Genomic DNA, 24,480 nt, shown 5'->3' with positions numbered 1-24,480 from the left:
GCTAGAAAAAAACTGAGCACTATTTTTTTTTTAAAGCTGAGTTTTGTTGTCAGTGCAGTTTCCTATACTATAACATGCTGTGCTCAGCATAATAAAGATCAAAGAGATATGAGTCTTTAGTGCAGCTAATCCCATTGTCTCTGGATCTCCACAATTCCAGCAAAAAGTTCCATTAAAAGCACTGACCTTGAAACTTTTGAGTACCAAATCGTGGCAGGTGAACAAGAACGGGACAAAAGAAGTGATTAATGAGCTTCCTGCACAATTGTGTTAATCTGAAAGTGTTTAGAGAATATATATATATTCATGCACGCACTCACATATGACTAAAACCTTGGATATTCTATAAAAGGAAATGGGTCCCACATGAATGTTTGTAAGGCTTTAACATCCCTGGCATGATGATAAGAAATGAAAAGCTTTCACTGTCCGAAAGAATTGATTTAGAATTTCCAACCATCCCAAGAGTCTCCCAACTGCTTACAAACTGCCAGGTGAACGTGGCCAAGAAGGTTTTGTTTTGTTTTTAAAATAAAGCACAGAACTTTGGTTCAGAGTCTCCAAAGCAGCAAGGGCGCTTTAAAAAAAATATGTCTACAACAAGAATAATAAATTTTCTTAATTCCCAGTGTAGTTTAACACCATATCGGTATCATATGCTAAACAAAAGGCCAATGGAGATGGAACATAATACACCTCCCTGTCAAGCTCACCCATATCTCCAGGCTTCAGTAATTCCCTGTAATAATAAATGCCTTGTCAAAGGGGGCAGTAAATTGCAAGAAATATGTCTGACAATCACCATCAATTTTATTGCTTTCAGGCTCTGATTCTAAAGCACACTCACTTAAATATTAGGTTGTGCTGGGAGGGAAATACTGTTTCTCTTCAGGGTCAGGGAATGTTCCGTATAAGTATGGGGATGTGGTCTAGGGTTCAATGGGAAAGGGAATCAGGTAGGAGCACCTAATGCAAGTGGTGCTCAACAACGCCCCGGGTACCCTGGTTTTTATTTTTTTAAATATGGCAACCCCAACAGTAGGGAAGAGGGGATGGGAAAGTCCCCTTGTACAAACCCCTTTCTGCTCACAGTTCTCAGGAACTATGGTGGTATCTTTTGCTACTCTGATATGCATTTTAAACCATAAATGTAACATTGTTAAAAATAGACTTTTGCACTTAAAATTGTAAACAAGACTTTAAGAACATGCCCCCAAGAGCAACCTTATGCATTGATATGGGTATATATAACTAAGATTGTTCTGTTTCCTGAAGCACAGACTCATCAGTACTAAAGTAAAGAGTTCCGTCAAGAGAAGTTAATAAATTAAAGGCTTTGACTTCAACTATGGGCTGCAACAACGCAGAACAAATTGGAGTAGCTGGATACAATTCTCTCCTGCACAAAACCACAAGCAGCTCCTTATTTTAAGTGATCTCTTATTTTAGAGGATTTCATTTTAAAAGGTGTCCTGCATCTCAGCTCCATTGCACACAGCAGATTTTGAATTACTTTGTCAATTACTAGGGCAAGGTCCTCATTTAACACATTTCAAACAAGTCTGAAGTAATCCAGCGATCTTCAGAGATCCATTGCTACACAGGGGAAATGTTTGTGCAACCTGCAAGCATTTATATGTGATGGGGAAGTTCAAAAAGATTCTCCCTCTTTAAAGCGACTCAATATATTTATGTTTTTTCAATGACTACATCCCATCAATGTGCTGATCTCTATATTGCCAAAATATAAAAGTGAAGTGGGGAGAGAGATCTTTCTTGACATTTTCAAGTAATTACCTGTTGGGGGTGATGCTGTAGGTTCATCGGGCAAGAACCCTGATGATGGCAAGCATTCCCTTGTAAACACGATGTCATCAAGGGCTATATATCTGTAGCCTTTTCCAACACGCCCTTCAAAGGTGATCTGGAAGTCCTCATAGGCTTCTAATAGCAGCACTTTTCTTTTCCAGAAATTCCCCTGATCTCCAGAGAGGCTGAATAATACTTGGGGGGGATTTGATGCTGTCACCTGGTAGACAGTTAGTGATCCAGTGTTAGCTCCATACATGTGGTAGTAGAATATTACCTGAAATGAAGAGAAGGAGTAAATATGGAGCAGTGACTTTAAATAATACTCCCTTCATAGTGAAAACATGTTTTATGGTTCCATGAGAAAAGAATCCAACAGACTATCTGTCAGTGTGCAGTGGATTTGCAATATTTATCCATTTAAATATCTATAGTCCATTAATGATTTTACAGTAAAGACCAGCTTTTAAGGGGAAGGTGGTGGGGCAGGGGAGCAGGAAGCAGCTGCACTTCTTAATAGAGATGCTGAATTCTTGGAGACTGGTTCAGTATCACCCATGAAGTCTCATTTTAGATCCAGTGTAATAAAACACACTGTCTTCTGTTCGTTGTTTTGCATTAACTTTGTTGTTTTTGATTGTTTCTTGTTGCTTTAAAATGCTTCTAAACTGCCTTGAGAGTTCCACAGTAGGGCACCTTAGAATCCTAATAAATAAATAAATTCCTTTGAAAAATAAATGTTTATTTCCCACTATCAAATGTTTGGGGGTGGAATCCAACTGACATTTTAACCACAATAATCTTTTTTATTCAAATATTTGTTTATCCTTGCTTAATTTCAATAGCTTATCAGAGGCACACAATTTTTTCTGTACATTTTTATCATAAGATGTTTTCTACACCCAGCAGCCAAGATCCAAACACTAATGTCACTTAAGCAATGTATTTCATTCAGAACAAATGAAGTTTTCAACAGAACCTATTTCCCTTTTTGGAGGTTCTACACTGAAAGCAACATAATACTGCTTTACAATAGCACTCGGCTAATTAAAGGAACAAGGTGATACCTATAAAACCAAATATTTTCTCTAAGGGATGCTTAAGTGGTGTTTGATTCTTGCAATTAGTAATTAACTTCTATTGTTCCTGCTAGACATTCCTTCACATACCTTGCAATTTCTGCTCTTTCTGCTTACAGTCACACTAGTAATTCTGGCTTCTTGCCCTGGCAACTGAGGGAAGGAGTTTTTTATGAAGATGTAATGACCAGATGGTTCTTGCAAGGTATGATCAGCTACTGGCCCAGTGCCTGCTCTTGGGATTCCTCCAATTCTGAGATTCCAGTCAAAGTCATCATTCTGATCTTGTTCCCAATCACAGAGATCAAACTCAAAATCACAGCGTCCAATGGACATACCTAACAAAACAAAAAAACCCCAACAAAATTCAAAGTGTCTAAAATTGAAAAAGAATGCAAAATGCTGAAATTAGCACCATAATAACAAACATATTCTGCCTTTACCCTCAAAACGGAGGGAGTCTCATTTAACTAATGAAAGGCTTTTTAACAGGTGGCTGATGCACCATCATGCAAAGGCTGATGGTGATAATGACATTATTTTAAAAGGAATTTAGATTAGCAAACAGCCTTTTGTTTAATTCAGGCTTATTTTACCCAATAGGTATCTAATTGCAATTCACAAATGAATGTTTATAAGAGGCAATATGGGTAAACCAAAAATATCCGGTACCTTAGATATTTATTTCATAATATTTTGAGAAAAACAGAAAGCTTTTAATTTTTAATTGTTAAACCTATTGTTTTAAGTTTCTAAGTTTTAAGATTCAAAGATTGTAACAAATCAATTCTTCTAGACAAGCAAAAGAGAACAAACTTTTTATATATTTTAGTAACATACAGAATTATACTAGATAACAGGAATTGGACCATCAGAGAACAAGGTCAACTATTAAAAGAAACAGCAGGCTGCAGCTTATTTCATATGGAAATTACCTGTGAAATTAGTTATATTTGGACTTAACATTACTTCAGTATAAAAAGAGATAATTAAAAAAGAGCAAAAAACAACTTGACTAGATATGTTCTTTTATATTCAAAGAGAAGGTACAATTTGCGAGTCCAGGCACAATGATGCTGCAGGCTGTGGGAAGTTGAAATAAGCACAGAACAACCATTTGGGATTAAACAGGCCACAAGTTTATTTATAAGAGATGTCATCAGGGTTTGGTGTAGGCATTAGGTGTGTATCCTGTATCAACCAGCCTGTCTGCTGTCATGGACTGGCTGGATGAAGACCCAACCCCCAGGGGAAGAAGGCTCAGAAGCAGGGGATTTGTGGTGGGATGGTGATACATGTTCAGAGGGAGAAGAGGGGGCAGACTGGAAGGAGGAGGTGTCAGAAGCTGCAGAAGTAACAGGGTTTAGTGAGCAGGAAGAGGCTGTGGCAGAGGGCAATCTAGACTCAGAGGCAGGAGAGGAAAGGTGGCAGGAGAGAGAGATGAGGCAGGTTGCTGAAGAATCCAGAGAGTCTCCCCCTCCTGCTGTGACCAGATTCTTTCTGCCCTGGTCTCCCAGAACACAGAAATGAAGGGCAGGACAATGAGAGGCTTGCCCACGATTGGCTGCAACCATGGGAGAACTCCAGCAGCCGGTGCAGCCAGTGGAGGAGGAAGTGATGTCATCCCATGCTAAAGCCAGAAAACAACCAGGCACCACTGCAGCTGCATTGGACTGCCCACTGCATTGGACGGTAAGTGGGACTTCCATCTTACAACCAGGGGAATCTAAACTTATGCTGAAGTATTCTTTTAGCTAGCTAAATTAATGAGGAAAGGGCTTTGGAGAATTACAGAAGGCAAATTAAAGTTTCACAATGTATGTTTCCCCCAATATTTTTGTGTAAAAGAAAGTTGTATGGTCTTTTTAAAAAGAGGCACTAGAGCTACTTTAAAATGGATATTGCCCCCGCCCAACAGTATTGAGGTTTCATTGGGAAACAAGGATGGATTGCCTCACACATATGTGCTTGTCACTTGATAACTGCTGCATTAAGTGTGAACCTCTATAATGGAACGAGCCATCATCAACTAAAAAAGGACAGCTGCACAAGAGGCAGAGAATCCTAGAATAGTCATTGGAAGGGACCCTAAGGACCATGTAGTCCAACTCCCTGCAATGCAGGAATCTCAACTAAAGCATCCATGACAAATAACCATCCAACCTCACATATACATGGGTGCTTCTCAACACATTTTAAGGAAACTAATCAAATTTGCTGCAGCTCACCTAAGCAGACTAAGAAAAGGCTTTTCATTTTCTTACCATTTAAAGATCCTCTACTCTAATCCTCAAACCTCCCATTTTATTTCATGGAATGCAACCTGAAATTGATGGTACTAGAAATAAAGCTGGAATTTCATATGTTGAGAAACTAAGGTGCAGTGGTTAGACTAGGACCAGGAAGTCTTGGGTTCAAGTCCACAAGCTCACTGGCTGTTCTTTGGTACATGCATAACTCTCAGCCTAACCTACCGTATGTCTTAGGGAAGTTGTAAGTCTAAAATGGGTATGAAAGAGCCTTGTATGTTGTCCTAAGCTCCTTGGAAGAGTGGAATAAAATGCAATAGGTAATAATAAAACCTGGTGCATGTTTGAATTTGCAACCATAATAAATACATCTCACTGAGACTGCCCTTCCTCTGTCTTGGGCCCAAGCTCCAAAACAAGTAAAGTTTCCAAAACAAATACCAAGTATTATGCCAACACGTCCATCAAAAAGACTTCTTACTGCTGGTCCTCCTGGGCCCTGCTGATTTAAAGAATCAGGGCTTGATGCAAACATCAAAGAGTGAACCACCACATAGCCACTGCAGCTCCCAAATGCAATGATTATGTCAGCTTTAAGAGACTGATACTGACAAAACTCAATCCAAACATTAGACGTTCATCACAGCTGGTCCACTTTCAGCATTGTCAACACACGGTTTCATAAATCTCAAGCGTGATTTGTTGTCAAGAGACAGTACAGACTACATTCTCATTTTAATTTATTTAAAAAATAATAATCAAGAAATGCATTCTCTTTGTCATGCACTTCTCTGGAGGGTGAGATCACCGTGTAACCAGGTCCATCCCAAGCAGTGCTTTGTGATAGTAGATTATCACAGCTAAGACGGCATCATCATTTGGCACACTTTGAACAATGATATTCCTCTTGGAAATGAAGTGAGCATAGCTACCTGATTATCTTATGTCAAAAAGACCTGACTTCAACAATAGATTATATTCTAAACTTAATTACATTTTTATCTGCTGAGGAATTGTTCCACTGTGTCCATTTTTTTCCTTAGACATTCTTATTATCATCAAGATAAATTAATGGGGCATGTAGGGGGAGATAGGATCTAATGTTAGGTTAGGAATAACAGCAAAACAGTCACTGGAATGGGACAAATCCCCTTGAAAAATACAAAAATCTATTGCAAAGAGTTAAGATGGGACCAAGTTGGTCTCCTGCTGAAAGACAGAAGGAAAAACCACCTTAGTGTCCTAGCCAGTGGCAGAGGTCGAAGTTTCCCTTCTTTTGCCTCTGCAATTCCAGGATAACAGAATTTTATTTAAGCACAGGCTTTACTCAAGCTCACCCATAATGTAACTAATGACTGCAACATGTGATTTTTGCCATATTGCAATGTGGAGTTTTCCCTTTTTTGTTACCTGTACTTAAATTTTCAAATTAGCATTCCTTGTTAAAATGAAATAAGATATTCGGATGCATAAGATGCAGTGTTCAATATGAAACCTTTCTTGTTATATTGGGAAATATTTCTAGGATTCATTCCCAAATCTTTTAAAATGTTTTGGCATCATTTTGCTTTGTTTTCTTGCAAATTTGAGAGCACCAAATTGCAATTTGCTGGGTAGGTATGCAATTGCCCAGGCAGGCGCATTATGTGGCCCATGAGAGTAGCAAAATGATCAGACTGTATAACGGTGACGGGATAAAATCAGGCCAAATCTTTATTGACAGCAGCAGGCAGGGCAAGGGTTGGCATGGCATTGGGTCCCCGGATCAGTTCATCATTCCACAAGCCCCATGTTGATGGAATGGATCCACTGAGTTTGGATCGCCCCAAACCTATATGACGGGAGTCAGCCAGTGTTGAACCTTGCTGTGGTACAAGCCAAGCAAGCATGGTCTCACTTGGGGGACCAGGGTGCAGATTCCAACCAGGCAGGTACTGAACCCACGCTTGGGTTTGTTGTGGTCAATCCTCCCCTCAGGCCTCTTATGGAGTGACCTCTATACTATGTTGATCCTGATCAATGCCATTTCCATCCTCATAAAATGTTCTTCTGCCTAACAAAGGAAAGCCATGATTTCCCTGAGGAAAAGACGATAAAACCCCACCCAAGTGCCAATCAGGTTGAGAGAGGAAAAAAAAATCTTTCCTGCCGTGTCAACCAACAACCCAAAATTGCGAGGGTGGGCATGCGGAAACCTCTCAAACAAAATGGCTGTGATATCCAGGGGAAGCAGCCTTATATAGGCTCCCCCCCCCCCTTCAACAAGGGCTCATTGGAAAGCTTTTTCCCATGAGCCCATCACACAGAGAAGATACTGGGGAAAGCCTTGCCCAATATTTTGCTGCAATCTATGGGCCACAGCACGGCCAGGCAAAGGTGTCCTGTGGTTATTGGGCAAAGAACAGGGCTTGGTCGACAGTGTGCATCTTCTATATCCCCTTTTGGTCTGGAGAGAACACATTATTTTTGTGGGATTTGTCCTGTCAACTGTGACCACTGTTGCTTGATCATCCTTTCATATGCTTTAACACTGAACGCAGATGAATGTCCTAGGGATATTAACTACTTTTTTTTTTTGAACTTTTATCTTTTAAAAGTTGTTTTAAAAATACATGAATCAAAGCCCTTTGCTCATTTAAATCTTGGCCACTGGAGTGAATATGTAGCAATGTACAATTTAATTTCCGTTTTAACTAGCTGGAAGCAGCTTATGGTCAAGTTTAAGATGCAATAAATAGTTTATTAGCTTGCTTCTGCTCAGAATAAATTTCTATGAATATATAACCTCATTTTCACTTTTTTGTATTTTAAAATATGGTTACCTGGTTCAAGACTTAGATTGCAGCAGCATCAACATGACATCAACTCGCTGAAAGAAAGTTACTGGCAAAAATACGACAGCAAGTTTGGGATTTGTTTGTCTCTGTGGACCGCAAGGTGAGTAGCAGCAAGAAAGTCAAAGGGCATATGTTGGAGATTGTGATAGAAAGACCTGGGTACACAGGCAGCGACATCCACACACCCTCACTTGCACTTGGCACTGTTAACATACACCCACTCTTTCTCCACCCAGGAAAGCAACAGGGAAGCATTTGGTGATGCTGAAGTAACATAACAACACTAGATGACAGAGTAACGGCAGCAGTGCTGGGGCAACAACATCTATTTCCACATAGTTCTCTGAGGACCCTGCTTGATGCTGCCAAAACTCACCCCTCTCAGTGTCCAGGTAACAAATGAGAATCAGATGTGTTTTCATTGCACTGGAACCCAATTCTCTAGAAAAGTATGTGTAGGGCTGGTTCCACATTTTATTTTGCAACTGTAGTAAAACCAAAATGCTATTGTAATAGCCCAGTGCCCCCCTGTGTCTTATTGCAAGCTGAGCAGCATCCTACCAGTACACTAAATAACAAGTCATTTTTTCTTATTTTACATTAATTAAGATAACAATCACACCATTGCCTGAAGCACATTATTTAATTTGGTTAATACAACTTCCAGGTGCCTTGGACACTATCACTAATATTGACTGGAATCACATGCACCCACATGTTCATACAAACAGCTAAGAGGTGCCAACCTCCTGGGTGCCTAAATCCCAAGGTTTAGGCAGCTGCCTCCTGCCAAAACATTTACTTGGGTGATGCAGGAGTCCTTGGGATTTTGTCCCAGGAAGTTGGCAAACTCTTCGGTGGGGACATCTGTCTGTATGAACATGTGGGTGTATGTGAGGCAGACTCCAGTATAACAAGCATTTCAAAATCATTAATTTTGCTTTTCATTTACATTTCGGAACCACTAATGAAGTGGCAGCAGTGCTACTATATAAATAATTCACTAGAGACTTGATAACTTCTGCTCATTAAAGCAAGGAACAGCCGTACTCACTGCAAATGCTTTGATTCTCATCTGAGTTATCCGCACAGTCATTCACAAAATCGCAAAGGTTATCCTTTGGGAGGCAGTATTTGTTGGCACAGGTAAATTCATCAGAAGTACAGTGTCTGTCTGGGATCAGTAAGGGGGAACACTCCTGAAATGAAATATCATCCACTGCCACATCTCCCACATAACTGATGCCCCTTTTCGCCCTGAAGATAACCTGTGAAAAGTGGAGAAAATAGAAATATAAATAGCCACATTCTGATACAAGCATGCACCTCTAGTAAATAGACAATGTTCCGATCCATATGATAGTGGTGAGCATCAGTAGCATCAGTGGGGTAGAGCTTCTCTCCCAACACCAGTATTACCAATGCTTACCAGTATGGAGATATGGAGGGGAAGAGTGGTGGAGAGTTCAGGGCTGGACAGGTACAGTAGTGGGATTGCTGCTGCCAAGCCATTGGTCCTGCCAGGGAACCCACATGGCCCTGACTTGACCACTCCAAACCATCCAGGTAAGCAGCAGCAATGCTGGAACAGGAGGGCAGCTCCATCTATCACAAGTGCCACCACTGGTAAGAATGCTATATGATAAACACAAAGGAGATAGCTGGTAGAGAGTGAACAATTCCAAAGTTAACATTGTTCATATTTTACTGCCAGAAAAGGGAACAGGGAAGATTGTTATGATGCAGAATCACCATTTCTTTCTATTACAAAACAAGCAAACATATACAGACAAATAGAAATACAATTGGGACCCAAAAAAATTAAAGAGTCTTGAAAATCTGTTGCCAAATTATTCTATTTTCCAAAGACTGTGATGCTGCCAACTGTGGTAAGGTTTTGACATCATAAAGCAGGGATTGGGAATCTGTGACCCTGAATATATTGTAGAACTACAATGTCCATCATCCATGACCACTGCCTGGGGTTGATTGTATCCGACATCTGGAGGGTCACTGGTTCCTTATCTCGACCATAAAGCAACAATAAAGCAGTCAGTTCAAGTAACAGATTCTCTAAGAAACATCCTGCCTTCAATTTCTGCTTCTATGTGCCATTAATGAATGAACTTCATTCTACAGCAGAGGCATCATTTTGATTTTGATTGCTTCAAAATGCAATGATGTCTTAAGGCTGACATTACGAGCACAGAACAACAGAAACATTAAATAGCTTGAAATAGGAAAGGGAAGAAGGCAAACAAAATTGCACATACCTGAAAATAAGATTGAACACCTAAATGCACTTCAGCTCTGTTCCACTGAGGACCCTGGGGGCCACTCTGTGACCAAAGTTCAAAAGACATGTTTCCCTCTTTTCTGAGCACCTAAAAATCGAACAACATCTACAGTGAAATGAGCAACTCGTGTTTTGCAAATCGTAAGGCAGTCTTTTAACAGCTGCAGTTTAGCTCTGCGTTTCATTTTTACATGAAAAGAAATAGTTATAATAACTATTCTACAAATCTCTGAACATGCAGTATGTTTATGGTGAATGACTTTTTTTTTTTAACAGAATCTGGGATAGCAGCCTCTTAACTCACACCAGCCTTTGATTTATTTACACATTCAAAGCATTAACCTGCAGTCACATGTAGTGCTAGCAGGGAATGGCTTCCTTCTAGTAAGATCTGCAGAATGTGTCTGAATAATACCAGAACCACATGAGCAAGGGCAATGTTTCTGACCCAGTCACTGAACTCCTGGTCAGAATTGGTCTTTTGCATGTGGATCCAGTATTCACAACAGCAAGAAATTTGGCGATGGATCCTTTTCTGCAACTGAGCACTCCTCCTGTGGGGGCATGACATGGGACACTAGAGAACATCCCCATGCTTGCCCTTGCACAATGTTATTAGCGGGGCAAGGAAGGGCAAGGAGGGAATAATGCCTGAGAAGGGCTGGAGATTAACACATAAGGGAGAGGATAAGAGCCCCAGAATAACAAGTTTTAAATTTTGATTGTGTAAACAAGGCTTGATCATTTCCACTTCAACTGGTTTGAATAGCAAGTGATGGCACTTGTCTTTGGTATGCTGAAGAAATAAGAAAAGCAATCCTAATACCAAGAACAGTTAAAATTGCTATTACCCCATGATTGTATTCAGTTTCAAAACTCATTTTAGTTTCGCAGTACATTAAACATCCAGTTGTTTGCATAAAAAAACTTTTGCAATCAAGTTCCAGAGCTCTTGTTTAGTCTGAACTTCAGAAGGTGCATGAGGTGTCCTCCTCGCTTCCTGCCTCAGTAAATATTCATTGAATTGTGACGGGTTGCTCCCAGGAGTCAACTGCCCTAAACATGCTTCACTGAAGCTAAAGTGTCTTAACTGAGTCAAACTGACAACATCAGGAGATGGAAGTATGGTGATGTATGTCAAATTGTGATTCTAGACAGCAATGACAGAACTGTACATCATCAGCTCCCCAAAACGCTTTTCCTCTCCAGGATTTATCACCAGGTATAATGATCTGCAGTTTTAGCTCCAGGACTATCTAGAGAGGCTTTTCATTTTAATAGGAGAAAAATCATCTCCCAGTTGCACATAACATGGCAAAATGAAATAACCATTCCCTTTAAATGGAACAGTTTTCATTGACAGAGAAGTCTCACATATCAACATTATTTCTTTTATTTAATTAGAACATTTGTACCCCACTCTTCAGCCAAAAAAGGCTCCCAGAGCAGCTTACGTATGATCAATTGAACCAGTCCCTCTTGCAGGCTTACAATTCCCCCCCCCCCCCACCATCAATGACACAACAGGGGAAAGGAACAGGGAAGCAAAACGGGGGGGGGGGGGAGCAAACTCAGTTCTTAAACAATGACTAGCTGCCATAGAGACAGTTCAGGGGGTGATAACAGAATAAATGATATAAGAAGAGAGCTGAAGCCCAAGACAGGAAGAAAGGTGGTAAGGAAACACCTAGCTACTTTAAATGAATTCAGCTCTCCGGGGGCTGAGGAGCTGAACCCGAGGGTACTAAAGGAGCTTGTGGGTGTAATCTCAGAGCTATGTATGCTATCTTGAGCTCCCTGAAGGGAAGGTGGGATATAAATGTAATCATCATAATCATCATGCAGGTTGTGAATATTCTTCTTCTTCCTTTTTTTAGTCTATAAACTGTCTTTTTAGTACCTTCAGTGAACCCACTGTTGCCCCATTCATGTAGTTCCAAAACACCAGCTTGCACTTCGGTCCAGTCTGGGAAATTACTGGAGTGGTAATGTCAGCAGTATGTCCAAATTGTCCATTGGAACTGTCTGCATAGAGATACCAGCCTTCCTTAGTTGCCCTGTAAAGAGAGAAATTCACAAATCAAATGAATTCCGTATTTTTTGCGCCGTAAGACGCACCTGACCATAAGACGCACCTAGTTTTTAAAGGAGGAAAACAGGGAAAAAATTATTCTGAACAAAACAGTGGATGTATGATTTTTGTGGTTCATGCTGTGGCCACAGACATGATATGTGATTTGACGGTGAGTTTGGGGGTAGCCCAAGGCAAAAATCCTGAGAATCCATGTGGATCCGTTTTTTTGATGTGTCTAGATCCAGCCTGAGTGTTGTCTGCATGAACTGGCAGTGGCTCTCCAGGGTTTCAGGCAAGGGGTCTCATCTCAGGAGATGCCATGGATTGAACTGGAACCTTTTGTATACAAAACAGATTCTCTGTCACTGAGCTATGGCCCTTTCCCTAAAATGGGTCCTGCTTAAGGAGCTGGTGTGGTTAATTGCCTGCCTAAGGCAGCACCTCTCCTCTGCCATTCCAATGATAGTTCTATCCAGAGCCTGAAGTGCCTCTGTGTTGCCTCAAGATGCTGCCTGCTCTCCATTCAGTTCAGCAAAAAACACATTGAATGCAAAACACGTTTCACTCCACAACCATGAGGATTCCAAATGTTTTTAATTATAATTATTATTAACCAAAGATTCCATGCCACACCTCAGCTGAGGGCCAGACGTCACAAGATGCTTAACATGTTATTGGGAAGATCATCAGCTCCTTAAAAAGAAAAATAGCAGGAGGGAGGTGCATATTTTCAACAGGACTGTAAAATATGAAAATTTTAAGGTGCCATTACGACAGAAGAAAAGCAATGCTAAACAATGGCTACATTCTCCATAGATGTAACTCAGATTATTCTGTAAGGTGTGCAATTTTTAATGGCAAAGATGACTGTGGCAGTGTAATCCTAGGCAAATTTACTCAGAGGTAAGCAACACTTACCCACATGGGTGGCACTGTGGGTTAAACCACAGAGCCTAGGACTTGCCGATAAGAAGGTCAGAGGTTCAAATCCCCGCGAAAGGGTGAGCTCCCGTTGCTCGGTCCCTGCTCCTGCCAATCTAGCAGTTCAGAAGCACGTCAAAGTGCAAGTAGATAAATAGGTACCACTCCAGTGGGAAGGTAAACGCCATTTCCGTGCGCTGCTCTGGTTCACCAGAAGCGGCTTAGTCATGCTGGCCACATGACCCAGAAGCTGTACACCGGCTCCCTCGGCCAATAAAGCAAGATGAGCACCGCAACCCCAGAGTCGGCCACGACTGGACCTAATGGTCAGGGGTCCCTTTACCTTTAAGTAACACTACATTCAACATAGTTCACTCCCAGGTTAAGTGTGTAGAGGATAATTTGCAACCTTAATACTTAGGTATATTTAGTCTATAAGAAATTAAGCCTGATGCAACTATAATACTACTGCAATCAATGCTTTGGGAGAAATGGGCTAGGGTGAAGGGTAGGAGTGGATGCCATGCTCAGGAGCAGTTGGCCTTTATTTCCCAGAGGTAAATCAGAATGAATACTTTCCCACCCTGGTCCACCACCCAGACTCCACCCCTCAGCTTGCCCCCGATAGGCCAGCCACCATGGTAAAGTCATTCTGCCCTCTGGGGGTTTGAGGGGCTACTGCGCCAGGTCTCAATCACCGCCCACCTCCAGACCAGGTAAGCAGCCATTCCCAATCTTTCTCAGTGCTCCAGAAGCTTTGCTACCTAGAGGGCTGGCTCTGCAATGTGCCCTCTCCCACCAATCTTCTCCAGGATCTTCCTTTTGCATGTGGAAACAGGAAGAAGCGGGGAGTGAAGACAATGAATCACTATGCTGACCACAATATGGAGAAAACATTCTTTACCTTGAGAAAGCAGACAACGTCAACTGCTGCAAAAAAAGGCAGCAGCAATACAACAATGTGTTAATGGCACAAGGTTCATTCATAGCTTGCATTTAGAAGGACCGATTATTTTTAATCAGGCTTTTGAGTCCTATAAATTTTGCCTTAAGTATGGTTCTGTGCTGTTGTTGCTTATTTATATAACTTTACTGTTTTTAGTGTATGGTACTCTAATCTCCTTGGGCAGGAAGAGTGGGTTACAAATGATTAAAATAAACAAACACAGTGGTCCAAATGTATAGGCAGGTATGGCCAAACTTGGCCCTCCAGATGTTTTGGGACTACAACTCCCATCATCCCTAGCTAATGGGACCAGTGGTCAGAGGTAGTGGGAACTGTAGTACCAATACATCTGGAGGGCCAAGTTTGGCCATGCCTGGATAGGGTATGGGTGTGCCCAGAGTTCAGCATTTCAAACTTTCAGCTAAGTTTGCTAGGGATACCAAAAGGGATGCCAAAAGGGTGATAATAATAATAATAATAATAATAATAATAATAATAATAATAATAATTACTATTAGCAATTGGACAGGGATCACCATACCCCCACCAAAAAAAAAGCCCCTTGATGTTACATCTTGATGTAACATTGTTCCGGGGGAATTCTGGGACAGTAATTCTAGCAGGTAGCTATTGACTACCTTAAGGGGCTCTACTGTTACACTGGAAGAGTGGGAAATGTTTTAAAAGAATCTGCTGCTCAGTTACCAATAGTAAGCATGCACAAACCCACACTCAACACAGCTCAAAAAATTCCTTCTGAAAATGTCCACCTCATTTTTTTGCTACTTATAAAGTGGGTACCGATTTTGGGTGAAATTTTACAAAGTAATAATCTAAAATGAAATGAAGGCAACTCTTACGTCAGTCTTAGTGGTAAAGAGATCCCCAACAATTATTTCCATTGGTCTGCTTATTGGTCTGCTTATCAGTACACCAAGAATCATTTTATCCAATCCAGTGAGCATATTTCTCTAGTTTATGTGGCTATGTGCATAATACATGCATGTGCATGAATGTATTGCACACGGTCCTGTCCAAATGCTATGGTCATCATAGACTTTTCTCTCAGTTCCGTCTTCCTAAACAGGTGGTAACCAGAGAAAGGACCTTCTCAATTATAGCTTCCAATTTGGAATGCCCTTCCCATTTGGTTTAGTGCCAAATTTGATTTATGGGGCTGAGGGGGAATGATGCCAGGCAGAAACATTTTCATTTGACAAGACTTCTAGTATACCCCCTGATTTTAATCTGCTAATATCTTACTGGTTTCCCCGCTGTTTATATTGTGTTTTTATGTGCTGCACTGTTACTTTGTTGCTGTGTTATTACAATGCTATTTACCTATTGTTAGTGTTAACCTGATATTATTGCTACCCTAAGAAATTCATTTAACTGAAGAATGGCATATATGTGTGTCAAATAAATAAATAGATCTGTATGTAAATATTTCCAAGTACCAATCAATAATGTTTAACCTTAAATATTTTTGCAGGTTATGAGGGTACAAAATGTAGGTTTGCATGCTCACCAGCAGAGAAAAAAAGATACATTTTACCCATCTGTGTCTTCTGTTATTGTCTTTATTTTATTTTTAAATGATGCTTGCTGCTGTTTTGCCCTTGGGAAAATTCCTCCTGAATTGCTAAGTGGGCGTTAAGCACATTCTCTCTTTTCTCATGACAGTAACGCAGAGATACAATACTGTGAGATTTCTTTACCCTGTCTCCTGAGTTCTCTCATAGAGTATTTTAATGCGCTTCAATGATCCTATGAAAGAATGCTATAAACTGTACAATTTTGACCTTGCTTTGTTGCAACCATTTGATTCACTGTTTATCCACATAATTCTTTCCTTACTTGGGCAAAGAAGGGAGCTCAACATTCTGAACATCTAAAGTTTTCAAAGTCTATATTATAAGTACATTTGCTTTGTCATGCAATTCAGTATTTTTCAACCAGACTATTAAAAAACAGTTTTAAAAAAGGTAAAAGCCATTTTGGAAGGTTATAATTTCTATGAAAGTTCAGCTCTCAGCACAGTTTACCAATTCTGTTCAGTACTTCCGTGTGCAGCAGTTGAGAAGTAAGTAAATGCAGATGTAGATTCCTATTACAGTTCAAATATTCAGAAAAACCAATATAATCTGTCAAGTATGAATTGTTTTTAAAAGGCAAGTTATTCTGTTACAGGCTATACATATAAAACCCAACTCTGAAGCATACTTTGCGGCAATGGTTTCATTGAAGTGCCTGGAGGATTTTCCACATTACCAGTTTATTGCACAATAAACACGCTTTCCCTTCTCATTTGCTGAGCACAGTCACCACGTGGCTTCTCTCAAAATTATTAGGAAAGCAGATTCCATTGTGCACCATAGCCACATCATTTCTGGCCTTGGAGAAAAAATGGAATTCTCTCTCCAGATAGCACATGAATGTTGTTGAAATGCAGTTGTACACCTTTAAGAACATCATTGGCAAGGGCAAGGAGGAGTGATTTCACATGTGCAAGCTGGGCTTCCTCAAAGTCAACTACAAAAGAAAAAAAAGGGTCCTGTACAATTAGAAAAGTATCTGGGTTGTTATCCAAATGTCAACTTGTATCTGGTCCTATGTGAAGGCCAGGGCTAGCATGGGTGTCTAAGCTGAAACCTTGTATTGTCTTTTTGATGATTAAATATAGCCACTGGGGCATGCAACAAAATTCCATTGTGCCATGCTACTTTTAAAGTCAGACATGCTGTTTTCCCATTCCATTCTTCTGCTTCTCCTCTCAAGCTTCCCATTTTTTAGTTTCTCAGGTTCAGAGTTTCTAGCTTCCTGTTTTCCACAGTGGTCACTAACTTATTCTAATAGCAGAAGAGTAATATTTATTTATTAAATTTGTATATCGCCCTTCATCCATAGATGTCAGGTCGGTGCACAACATAAAAATACAATATAAAAAACACAAACTACATAACAAAAATAAGAACAAAAAAACCCCAAGAATCTCCCACTCCCACAACACGTTTAAAAGGGTATGGTATGTTAGTCAGCCCGAGGCCTGGTTGAAGAAGAAATAATGCATTGTTCTTTTACTTGGTTCTACCTAATTTGAGAGCACAGATTTGGTTTGGTATGTGCTGGATTTGTTTTCCCTGCACTGTTTTTTTTGGGCAACCTTGTGTTCTGATTCAGAAGCCTCTGGGTACAACGCAATAGCTGCTCCATGCTATTTACTACAGTGTGGGATACCTTCTAGCCTGGGAATGGGATATTTAAACAATCACCTTGTCTTTTTTGAACCAACCCAAGAACTGATATCCACATATATTTATAAATGCATGTGTGTATTTATACTGCATTTATGTCTTTGTTTTAAATGCATTGTAAGTTGCTTGGAGACCTTTGGGTGGCAAGCAACTAATAAGTCTATTAAATAAATAAACAACAAGCACAATATTGGACATCCTACACCATGTCCCAGTGCTGTAAGAAGAGTGGTCGCTGGCTCAGTGATTTCCTGCTGTGCTGCTGAGGGTGTACAATGCTTCACCATAGACCCATGAGCATTCTAACAAGCTGTTCGGGTTTCTATCCTCATCTGTGAATTTTTGGTGTTACCATATTATTTTTGCTGTTCTTTGCAATCTTATGGTTTCGGGAATGTTTTAAGATTGTCCCTGTTTTGTTCCCTCCCCCCGCCCCGCTGCTACAAGCCATTTTGAGGAGCCTTCTATAGAAAAGTGTTTTTGTTTCTAAGAATTGTAAACCAAACAAACTAGCCATAACCCTGCACTCAGGGAGTGGCTGCAATTGCATATCATGCTAAACCATCAGCAATAGAATATCGATAAAGAGGAATGTGCTAGTCTAGTGCATACGCCTGCATCATTTTGCTTCTCTCTTCGTCAAGCTGGTTAACCATGGCATGCAAGCCAGCGCATTGTTTTCCAAACAAACCTTTAAGCTAAGCAAAGGTTTGATCTTGCCATAATTATTGTGGTTGGTTTGGAAGAAACCATAAGTGTGGGTGTGCACACCATGTTAAGCCAAGACTTGCACTTCGTCACTCCCAGCTTGGAAAAGTGAGAGGCGCAGTGGGAGCAATTCAGTGCTGTGCACAGAAGTTTTGTAAACAGATGTGGAAATGAGGTGACCTGAATTTATGATTCGAGAGACAGAAAATCCAGATTTGACTGATTCATCCATCCCTATCCAGCACACTACTCATTCCTGGTGATGATAGTCCATATGTTATAGCTTACTGCATGGGTAGGCAAACTAAGGCCCGGGGCCCGGATCTGGCCCAATCGCCTTACAAATCGGGCCCACAAACGGTCCAGGAATTAGTGTGTTTTTACATGAGTAGAATGTGTCCTTTTGTTTAAAATGCATCTCTGGGTTATTTGTGGGGCCTGCCTGGTGTTTTTACATCAGTAGAATGTGTGCTTTTATTTAAAACGCATCTCTGAGTTATTTGTGGGGCATAGGAAGTCATTCATTATTATTTTTTCAAAATATAGTCCAGCCCCCCACAAGGTCTTAGGGACAGTGGACCGGCCACCTGGTGAAAAAGTTTGCTGACCCCTGGCTTACTGTGACATGCATCCTTGGCCAGTGAGACCTGCCCAAAGGCACTATTGAACTTCATGGTTGAGAAGAGATTTGAATGCTCTTTCCCACAATGCAGCTGCTGTTGAAGAGTTGAGCTTTAAGTACATGACTTGTCTGAAAGACAAAAATGAGTAGGGATGCAGAAATGGAGCGATTCACTTTCACCACTTTTGTGCATTATGCAACAACAGGCTTTTTTTTGCAGAAGATAACACTGATTGAAAGAATGCTAAGTAGGCAATGTAAATTAATGTCATACGTTCCATTACATGTTGAATAGAATATAGTCTGAAGTGACTATATTTAATGGAGCTTGAAGTATACATACCATTATATAGCACAGAGATGCATACACACACACGAGGAGAGACATCACTAACTATTGAAAAATGATTATGTGGGGGGTAAAGAACACTACACAAGAGCCATTTTCACTGCACAGATTCAAGTACTGCATTATAAAGAATACTCTCCAGCACTGTTTATGATCTCTGTTTCTTAAAGTGTCATTTGAATGCACTTCCATTAATTTCACACTATCTCAATGAGACATCTATCTAAAAATATATACTGTCAGCACATTCCGCCCCAAAGCAGCCAACATAAACACATTGCAGTGAAAAATATTTATCCTTTCATTCCACCCACTCACCCATACTGAAAAGCTAAATTGCAAACACAAATGCACTCTCAATGGTATATAATGTTGCTTTTAAATTTTAAGTATGCCTGGATTCATAATTTTCAGTCTACGATTTAAAGAGTTTCTACAGGTTTTCTTTTTCTAGACCCTTATTGTTGTGTCCCACAAATCAGCCTTATTTCTTTGGGAACTTCCACCATGAAGACATCGTCAAGCAGCCTGCAAGTTATTGTGCATTTGGCATGAGACTGGCAAAAGATATGAGCCTTCTTCCAACCCTGTCTCTCCCCAAAAGGCATTCAGCGAGGTAAGCACCAGTAGCAGATTTATAGGTATGCACAGAATGTGTAAAATTTGGGCCCCTGTGGTTGAGGGGCACCAAATAACTGAGAGAATCTGTTTCAGATATGACTACAATAAACTGCCAAATTCCAGTATTTCTACTTTGTTGTGTTGTTTTCACTTATTTATCCTGCTCCTCAATTAAAATCATTAGAGGATGATCCAATAGGATCATCATTGAACAGTGGTACCAGAGTTTGACTTCTTACTTTTTAAAAAAAACAAAAACACAACACCAAGTCTCTAACCTTTCTAGAAAGAAAGTTATGAAGCATAATGTGCCGATATCTAGCTAAGCAATTTGTGTTAAATGAACCAGCCTGGCTGCTCCTACCTTTCAGTGTTTTTAGCCAATGGATGAAGTCAGAACTGGATTTATGCCAGATGTGGCCCTAAACTCTGAGCTTTTTTTTTTTAAATGAAGTCCTTCTAGAAATAGAGTTGTGCGGGCAACCTTCTAAGCAAGGAGAGGCCACTGACACAAACAGAGGGACAGGTATGATGCCTCTGGCTCTGCAACACAGAGTACTTGCTGAAGTTCAGTTCCAATTGGCTATGGAGTTAACTCCTCCCCTTCTTTCTGAAGCAAAGACGTTGCCTGGGCAGCTGTTGTGGGACAAAGATGGGAGAGCATAGGAGAGATAGGATGAGATAGGTAAGGGGAGAGAGACTCTGGGTTGGCCAGCAGGTACAGTAATGGCTTTTCTCACCTGTCCAGCCCTAGGAGCCTTCATAAGAGAGCTGTTTCCAGAGGAAGAACTGTGAGGGAAGAGAGACTCTGTTTGCCATCAGAGGGTGGTTGGTTTGACCTGTGCAACCCTACTTCCTGCCCAAAGAACTTCCAGAACGGCATTGCTGCCACAGGCATTATGTGTATATGCACTTTAGTGAGCTGAATAGAGTGAGATATTATGAGTTATGGGGGTGTGGAGCAGGTGTGTATGATCTTAACAGCAATTAGTTTATTTTGGGGTTGCTATTTTGTTAATATTGTTTTGTAGATTATAAATGCTGTTAAACACATAATATGCTTTTTGCCTTAATTGTGGTGTTTAGCTTTTTTTTTTTAGTTGTTGCTTTGTTTACAATGTTTTTTAGATTGTAATTCTTCCACTGGTGACTTGTTAATTATTTCATATGATTTATGCTGTACTTGTGATGTTTTATTGTGTTCTATAATGTTCTTGTTAGGTATTGTTTGTAAGCCGCTTTGGGATTGATTTGAATGAAAGGCAGCATAGGAATATAACAAATCAAATCAAAAGGAAAGATGCTACTACCCTGTTGGGTTTTTGGAGGATGTTGGGGCTGGGGAAGGGCTGAGACTAATCCATCTCCTTTGCTTTGGCTGCCTATGGAAGGACTTTTTGAAAAAGGGCAGGGTGGGGGGGAGAGGCTTTTTGAAAAGCACGCAGACAAGATGTGCTGGGGCCTATTTGCCTCCTCTTTGTGTTGCTGCCTGAAGAGGGTTTCACTCACCCTCGGTAAACCCCCCTCCCACATGTAGCTTCATCCACAGAGTTAGTGCAGGTTAATGGTTCTTCTCTTTCAGTTCCCTGTCTCAACTGAGAGAGGGGTGTTGACTCAGTGCCCTCATTGCTTGAAAGTCACATCAACTACTGTGTCAGTCTCTACTAGTCCAAACGGAAGACTATGAAAATAGGAAGGCAAACTTTCCAATATCCCTCACCATAAGAAACCCCTTGTTTCTGGCTTAGTGCAGAATCAACTCCACAGAAATCAGAGCCCTTAGAGAATCGGATAATTACCATTTAATCCACAGTAACATAATTAACTGCAAAATGAATTTCTTGTCAGAAGAAAATTACTCAGGTTAATCTATGAACGCAATCATACACTATATGCACTATAGGTAAAAGGTACCCAGACTTTTCAGTAGGTAAGCAAAGAGGAATTTAGTTCATTCTGAGAAATCCTTAGTGTTTTGCAGTTAATGCCCAAAAAGTGATATGGAGTGCTGTGGAAGACATGCACACATAACCAGAGATGTGCTTTGCATTGAACTTCCATTCCCCAAAGGGCAAGCTGCTGTTAAGTATCAAGGCAACGTATCTCTTTGGTAGTGGTAGGGCTGCCATATATTCTTTTCTTGTCTTTTTTGAGTTTTTCACTTTGAAATGTAGCAAACCTAGGTAGTGGAAACTATTTTGCAGTTACACATACCAAAAAAACAACAACCCAGGACAAAGCTCCAGCTGTAAGACTGTTTCTACTTTTTGAGTGTGGGTCACATCTGAATAGATGTTATTTGTTTTAGGCGGATTTAAACTGGTTGTTGTTGTTGGTGGTGGTGGTGTGTATTGGTATAAATTTTTAAGTTCTTCTTGCTACCCCTAAGATCTTTTGTGAATACAGTGACGTAGAAATGTGAGTAAATATAAATAAATAACCTAATAGAAGTGTACTTTTTACCAACAAAAGATATTGGGACAAGCCTGATGACAGCCAAACTAAACATATTATAGGCACATAAATAAGCCAAGACTGGACGGTAATCAATGTGATTCCTGTTTCTTTCACAATGCCTTTGATTTTACTTATTTTAACTCACTTCTCTTCCTTTGATAATTCAAAAAGCTCTCAGGTTTCCCACTACCTGATTAAAAACAGCATGGTTAATAATTCACAAACCAAAGGGAACCAGAGATGAATTCCATATTTAACACAACAATTGCTGAATACTAGCTAAAAAAATTATCTACTGTTCTTTTTTGTTGTTGTTATTTTGTTGTGCTTTAAGTTTGGCTGCTTCTGACAAAGCTGAAATTAATTCACAATTCTTCTGTGGCTCATCCAAAACAGAGCACATCTCATTAACATTCCATCATAAATCCTCTGAGCTTGAAAGGAAAAGGAAACAATGGGATAAAATCTCACTCTCAAGTAATAAAGATGGAAGCAGACATTCCAGCACAGCATCTAATCACAGTTGGCATGATTTATTTACAGTTTTGCAACTCTTCCGTGGTTTGGCACAATATGAAATTGAGGTTTCACTTGGCAAATGCTTTAACAGTTCCAGTTTTTCCCACTTGGTCAGGGTATAAGATTATATGACTGCTTGCTGGTTTTGACTGTCATGTCAAATCAGATCCAGACCCAACAGAGAGCAGCTATTACCCCAATGACATTCAGCCAATAACTTAACAGAGTCTATCTGAGAAAACAGTGGGAGTCACTAGGGAAACAGCACCATAGGATGCCTGTTCCAGTATAAGCCATATAAGAATTCTTAGAATCATTTCCACTAGCAGTTATGCACTTGATACAGTCTTATGTGAATAGCCCATCCACACAAATAGATCCTATATGATACAATGAGCCACAGTTTGGCTTACAGACAATTGCAGGACCTCATATTTATATACAAGCAAACACAGCTAGCATGCAACAAAACACACACATTAAATCTTTTTATTGTTCAGCATATCATGCGCAAATCCAAATAATCTTTTTACTAGGAAATGATGGTCTGCATAATGAACCCACCAGAAATCAATCGCCACTCCCCCCGCCCTTGAGTCCAAGGCAATTCCACTGTTTGTTATGTGAAGACCTGGGAGGGTGTGTGAGACACTGCCTGCCGTAGGTGCTGTATGAAGTCTGGACTCAAAGTGTTTATCCTCAAATTGCATCAGATTCAAGTCAGTAGGTGTGGTAATGGAATCAAGTGCACTATCCTGCTGGCGAAATGGGACCCCGCCCCCCACATGGCTCCTTACACCCCCCATTATTAGCTCAGGGGGTTTTGCAGCACCACTAGAACACCATGCTGGGGGAGGAAAAGGGAGGTTGTTCCATTGGCCAAGCTCGCAGTGATGAAATAATTGGAAAAGCATGACCTGAATTCCTCCCATTGCCTGTTCTCAAACCTTCCTTAGTTGTAAAACCTAAGCACGCATCCCTTCTTGCACATGAATCCCCACCACCACCGTAAACCTGAGTTAAGCAATACATATAACGGATATTGAACCCAGGGCCTCAAAGTGAGTGTTCTTGGATATGACTGCCAGATATAATCACAAACTCAGGTTGAACAGGTGGGGGAGGCACACAGGGAACTCACAAAGTGGATTGGGAGGAATTCGTGCCTGAGAGCAGAGGGCAGGGCACAGTGCGGACAATGCTTCAGCTCAATCCCAAAACCTTGATTAGGGCTATACACCCATGGTAGAGCATTTGCTCTACATGCAAATGGTCCCAAATTCAATCCCTGGCATATCTAGGTAGGGCTGGATAAGCCTTGTGTCTGAACTCTGGAGAGCCACTGCTATTCAATGTGCACCAACAGTCTGACTCAAAATACAATGTTCCCTTGTTACAATGCACATATGTACCAGACTTTGGAGACTCTAGATATAATTTATATACTCTAAACACAAACACACACACACACTACCAGTCTAAGAAATCAAGTGTAATGATAGCGGAAGAGCTGTAACTAAGCGGTAGGGACATGCTTTGTATGCAGAAGGTCCAGGTTCAATCTCCAGCATTTCTGGATATGTCTGGAGAATCTCATGTCTGAAACCCTGGAAAAACTCTGTTAAGTAAATTGTGTTTTCTGTTTCCAATTGTTCAGAACTTTGTTAAGCAGACCAAAGCAGCAGCAGCACACTCACTGTTAAAATCTATCACAGCTGGCTAAATCCACACAGCCCGAA

General features: G+C 40.5%; 1 protein-coding gene across 2 annotated transcripts in view; it reads right to left on the bottom strand.

Moving 5' to 3' along the window:
- The window catches only part of MALRD1 (MAM and LDL receptor class A domain containing 1), a 215,766-nt gene that overhangs the window by 125,058 nt on the left and 66,228 nt on the right, over positions 1-24,480 (bottom strand). For both annotated transcript variants that reach the window (XM_083405973.1, XM_083405974.1), the window contains 5 exons: positions 12,171-12,327; positions 10,248-10,358; positions 9,029-9,242; positions 2,979-3,226; positions 1,798-2,086 (listed from right to left, as the gene is read on the bottom strand). In XM_083405973.1, coding sequence (XP_083262099.1) covers positions 1,798-2,086; positions 2,979-3,226; positions 9,029-9,242; positions 10,248-10,358; positions 12,171-12,327 — 1,019 coding nt within the window. The remainder of the gene's footprint in view (positions 1-1,797; positions 2,087-2,978; positions 3,227-9,028; positions 9,243-10,247; positions 10,359-12,170; positions 12,328-24,480) is intronic.

This window comes from Podarcis tiliguerta (genome assembly GCF_965153285.1).
Source record: "Podarcis tiliguerta genome assembly, chromosome: 12".
NCBI classification, from domain to species: domain Eukaryota; kingdom Metazoa; phylum Chordata; class Lepidosauria; order Squamata; family Lacertidae; genus Podarcis; species Podarcis tiliguerta.
This window is presented reverse-complemented; position numbering and strand designations above follow the sequence as displayed.